The sequence below is a fragment of the Limulus polyphemus genome, unplaced genomic scaffold, assembly GCF_000517525.1.
Source record: "Limulus polyphemus unplaced genomic scaffold, Limulus_polyphemus-2.1.2 Scaffold5681, whole genome shotgun sequence".
In the NCBI taxonomy this organism is placed as follows: Eukaryota; Metazoa; Arthropoda; class Merostomata; order Xiphosura; family Limulidae; genus Limulus; species Limulus polyphemus.
The window spans coordinates 29,075-34,566 of record NW_013671291.1 but is presented as its reverse complement, the minus strand read 5'-3'; the positions used below and the strand labels follow the sequence as shown (position 1 = coordinate 34,566).

Sequence of the window (5,492 nt, the reverse complement as noted above, 5' to 3'; positions counted from 1 at the left end):
GAAGGTACAAGATATTTCCAGAAAGCAAGGGACGTGACACTAGTCACGTGACCTCGCTGACGCAACAGTACTAACAACTAGTTGCTTGAATGCTGTTAATAAAAATCATTGAATCATGCAATGTCGAACTTGAAAAATATGCTTAATTATGCTACCACAATAATCATATTTATTAATTCAAATTTATGAACCTGCATATATTATGTTTCAAATAATGATCTTTTAATGCACTGCATACTTGAAACATCTAAATTCCACTTTTTTTGTTAATCTCTTTTATAAATGTACTGTGTAACTATAACATGAAATTACAAAAGCATGAATGACTTGGCAATCAGTGACTCTTAAGATTTATTTTTGGAGATTTCTCCTTTCAATTTAAATTGCTTTTATCAAAACATTGCCTAAATAAACCTGGTTTGTAAAACAATAATTAAAAAGTAGTTATCACTACTGAATGTTCATAAAGAATCAGTCAATTGTTTTTCAGTCATCTTTAAGTTAATAACATAAGAAAATGCTATGTAACATCATCTATAAATGTGTTTTACTACTTACTTTAGGAAAAAATAATGATATGTTATCCATTACCTTGTCACATACAGGAATTTTGTAAACATTATCCTTGACTTATGTTCTGCCAATGTTAGATAGATAATACCAGTAAAGGAAGAAAGCCTGAAAATCAGTGGATCTTATTTATACCAAACATTTGTTTATGTACACTTTACCACTGCAATTAAGTGTCCTCTTCCTTTTATATCCTTGATAGTATCAAGACAGACATCTTTGAAACTCTGGTCATCTAAACAATCACCAGCAAGACCCCAGTGTAAGTCTATAACATTGAGCTCATATCCATTTTCAGCACATTGTAACCTCAAATCAGGATAGACATGTTCCATGAAGAAAGACCTTTCTACTTGAGTATCTATAAATTAAAGAAGATAGTAAAATTTAAATTAACACTTAATAATTAACCAAACCCAAAACCTGGAATTATGTTACCCTTAATGATCTAAAATACCACCTTTTTTAAGCTTAAAACAATACAAAAACAATAATCTAGACTACTATATTTTGAGATGTAATTTATTTACATATAGTTCAAACAAATAAAAAGAAGGAAGGAAAAAGGCAATTCAAGGACAACAACTGTCAAATAAAATGTGACAAACTAATTTAAGAGATAAAATAACAATAACATAAAGACAACCTCACCCCAATAAACAGCACTGATGTAAAGAGAGATCTGTTTAACAGGACACGGTGGCAGAGGTTCCTCAAAACTTCCTTGTAACAATAATCGCACTGCTTCTGGAAATCTTTGCAAATCTGACAAAACATTGGCATCCTCCCAAGTAGAAGGTTTGTCAACTGTTATTGGAACCTAATCATATTTGAAATAATTAGTATTTACTCAATAGTATAATAGATGCTCTTCTGCAAAAAGGTGTTCTTACATATTCTAGAATCCACATAATCTGTCTGCTATGCAGACAAGACAGATATAATTTAGCTTGTCATGCATCATTATTATTAGGAAGAAAACATAACTTACAAGTGCCGGTATCATCTCAAAATGACATGTTGGAAACCTTGACAATTAATATGCACATGGCTATAACAACTTAGTATTATAAGTAATATGCATTGGCCAGAACTTGAACTCAAAAGCCTCAGGTCACCTCTAACTATTCCTTTCCAACAAAAAGATTACAGTTTAATCTTCATACAACTCATTCCTCAAATATAATAGTCAGAACGTCCCCACACTCAACCAAAGGATCTAACCAATAACACATACATACTATGCAATAGCAAATGGTATTTTCATACTGATAATTTGTATAAACAACATTATGCAGGTTACTTGTCAAACCAAATTTGTGTCATAAAGGTTTAATTTATTCTCTATTTAACTCAAATGTATGACCAGTAATTAAATACCACTGTAACAGATCAAGTTCAACTGTATTGACCCACATGAGTATGAGTTAACCAATCCCTCAATCAATTTTTGTTTTTAACAGCTATCATGATTAAGTTCCCTTTGTAAACCAGCCTTATTCTAACACTTACAAAACAAAGCTATAGTTAACAACTACCATTTCTTTCATTTATCTATGTTGAAAATGTTGTAAAGCATATCACATGAATGAACCACTTCAGAGAAAGTTTTTCTTCAATAGTAAAAAATGATTTATCTTTATTTATGAAGGGTGTAAAAGTCGTAAACTAAAATCTTGTGTTTTCACTTCTTTCACAGCTTTTTGAGGATACATTCATCGTAGTGATTTTTGTGTGTGTTCATACTGTTATGAGTGAAATATCTTTTTTTACAATATTTATATTAAGTTGAACAATTGAACTTTCTTGGGGATGATTTACTGTTTAAAAATAACCACAGTGGATTATCCAACTGCTAATATAAAGATAAGAAAGAATTAAATTAACACAGGTTAACAAAATGACACTTACTGTTTGCAAATAACTAACTAAACCAATGAGTTACACCTTATAATCAGAAAATATGTTTCCTTAGATGTTTCCACAATAACCTATTTTTATAAATTAAAAGAAAAATTATACCACAATACATTTAGTGAAATAATGCACACATATTAAGGAAATATTCCTATTTTTATCTTTGCTTGAGCATACCATTCAATGAGCAAGCTTTCCTCAAAATATGGTATAATTATATCATCAATTAAAAGAGTATCAGAGAAATGGAGCCAGCTTCAGATTTGAGGTTTCCATAGAGATCTGTGAAAATAAAATCCATATTTCAGGAATAATTTTAAAAGAACAAGTGTAGTTGGAGCAAGTTATATGTTACGTGATCACCGATATCTAGTGTTAAAAAAAAGCTATTTCATAATTGCACACAAAACACAATGTAGTTTCAGCAGTTTGCTAATACATCCTCTCGAACAGTAGTTATCAAATTTTGTTTGTTTGCAAATCACCTAACTTTATTTATTTCTCTTGGCAGATCATAATGGAATCTATACACTATGTTTCCTTTCTGTAATTATGTCACCTTTCCATGGACCACCTAAAGGGAGCCCACTGACCACAACTTGAGATCTGCTGCTCTACATCATCCAGCAAGTATTCGGTGCTACAAAGGATTTTACCGAGATTCATAAAATATGCTGGTAGTATGGGGTTGCTGTCTAACAAGAATATACGACATTTGTCTTTCAGCTGCATAATGCGACTGAGTATATTTCCACAAGACAACCAGTGCACCTCTGTAAGCAGCAGGAGCTTGTCCACAAAGAATAGAAAACAGCCTGCTGTTCAAAGCACTCACAGCATCTTCTAGAAATTTGTTGGCTTCAGGCTGTACTTTCTTTGAAGCTAGTGTTTACCTGTTACAATGTGCATTGTTTAAATGTTACACCTAGAGCAAGACCACTTACTTTGGCTCTGCACCCTTGCTTGTTTCCCACAAATGTAGCTACCCCGTCAGTGCATGCTCCAACACAATTAATCCAAGAAAGATTGTTTGTGGTGGAAAAACCCATCAAAAAGAGAGAAGATGACTTCCCCTAAAGCTTTCCCTTCCAGTAATTGGCAACAAGCACCAGAAGTTAAAGTAAACTTGGTTTCATCAAGTTGTATGGTGAATTTCGGACTGTTCTTGATGCCCTTTATCAATTGCATTTTTATATCAATGGAGATTACATCTATAGGCCTTACGACAGTGTGAACGTGACAAAGAAATAGATTTGATGGTCTCCTCATTACCTCTCTCCGTGCATGATTTCACACATCTATATGGCAACAGAAAGAACTAATGTATTTCTCCAATATTGTGTGGCTTCATGATTTCCCAATCAAATAAGATGCTTCTAAGTAAGCTTTCAAGGCTTTTGATGAAACAGAGACCAGCTTTACCCTTTCAATTGTTTCACTGTTGACGAACTCGATTGTTTTTACTCACGTGCTCAGGGTGTTTGATTTCCAAATGCTTTGTAAGTTTAAAAGGCTTCGTGCTGTCATTAGCTAAAATCTGCGAACAAATAACGCACTGTGATTGTTCCTCATTATTAACAACTCTGTTAGTGAAACCACATTTTAAATATTCTTCTGGCACTTACGCATTTTATCCTTTTCGGTACATTTTGCCGACAAAAGCAGTAGAAACGGAAACTGAGGTAGTGCTTGGTTCGGATACAGAAATATCAATTTATTTTACTTCATCATCACCACCATCATTTAACTACTTCTTCTATGTGTTTACTTCTGATCCAATACTCAAATAAACGTGAGATCGTTTGTTTTTTTGTTTTTTTTTGCCGATATGTAACACCCACTTATCGTCGTTTTCGTCAAACAAGTAAATGTACACAATTTGAAATTAACAATCTGACAAATGTGTAACAAATAAATCTCATGATATCTCAGCCATCCAGTGAAGAGTCACGTTGCTTTTTGTATATAATGTACCACGACCACGGACTACATTCCTGTATCATTGGTTTATAATTATTATAATATGATAGTTAGGATTTCCAATTTACCACATCGAATACATTTCTGTGTCCTAATCAAAAGAAGGGTATTACTGCCGGTTTTTTAAATGTTTCTAATGAAAATAAAATTTTAAACGTTGCACTTGTGTTGTGTAAACGGCTATTTTATGCTAAATTAATCAAACCTCCTTTTTAGCTAGTGGCAAAGATATTAAACTCGCAAAGATAAGACAATACATACATACAGTAGAGGTTTAATTATGTAAGTGGAAGAAATAAAAAATCAATTAAACCAACATGTTCAGATTAAGTACTGATCAGCGTCATTCGGTTACACTTACAAAATAAGGCAAAACAAGCAGTAGTTTGAAGAGCAACTACTTTATTTCGTAATTTACAGATGTCAAATTATTGCCAGTAAACAGCGAGGTGCAGTGTTTTGAGACAGCCATCAGCCACTACCCAGAAAAAAAAATCTATACCTGGAATGATATGACTTACAAGTTTATTCGCAATCGTTCAAATACAAAAGTATTTCTGTATATGACAGGTTAATTCGACACTGAAAAGCAAAAAGAATGAGAGTGAAATACACGACGTTTCAGCTGTGTAGCCTCTCTTTCCATTTACTTTTTAGCATGTATATAATGTACAGTTGTTCACAATGACGTCGCCAGGGGGCATGCCCCCCTTTGGCTTTAATTTTATTTTCACCTGTTTTTCCCTCCAATTCATAATTTCGCTATGTAAATTTTCGTAGTTTTATGTTCTTTAGATCCAACTTACATCTAGTTCACTCAAATCTTATTCACGATTTCCAAACTTCTAAGTTCAGCGTAGTCGCGATTCGCGTTAGCTGAATGACGTCAATAAAGTGGCATGTTATAACACTCATTTAACCAATGTAAAGGAAATAATAAAGTTTAAATATTATAAAAATAAATAGAAATTATATGCAATTATGAATGTTAAGACTTGCCCCCCCCCCCTTTCAAATTCCTGGAT

General features: G+C 32.9%; 1 protein-coding gene across 2 annotated transcripts in view; it reads right to left on the bottom strand.

Moving 5' to 3' along the window:
• The window catches only part of LOC106472864 (NACHT and WD repeat domain-containing protein 2-like), a 39,274-nt gene that overhangs the window by 21,404 nt on the left and 12,378 nt on the right, over positions 1-5,492 (bottom strand). For both annotated transcript variants that reach the window (XM_013933535.2, XM_013933536.2), the window contains exons 4-5: positions 1,222-1,390; positions 732-931 (exon numbers count right to left, since the gene is read on the bottom strand). In XM_013933535.2, coding sequence (XP_013788989.1) covers positions 732-931; positions 1,222-1,390 — 369 coding nt within the window. The remainder of the gene's footprint in view (positions 1-731; positions 932-1,221; positions 1,391-5,492) is intronic.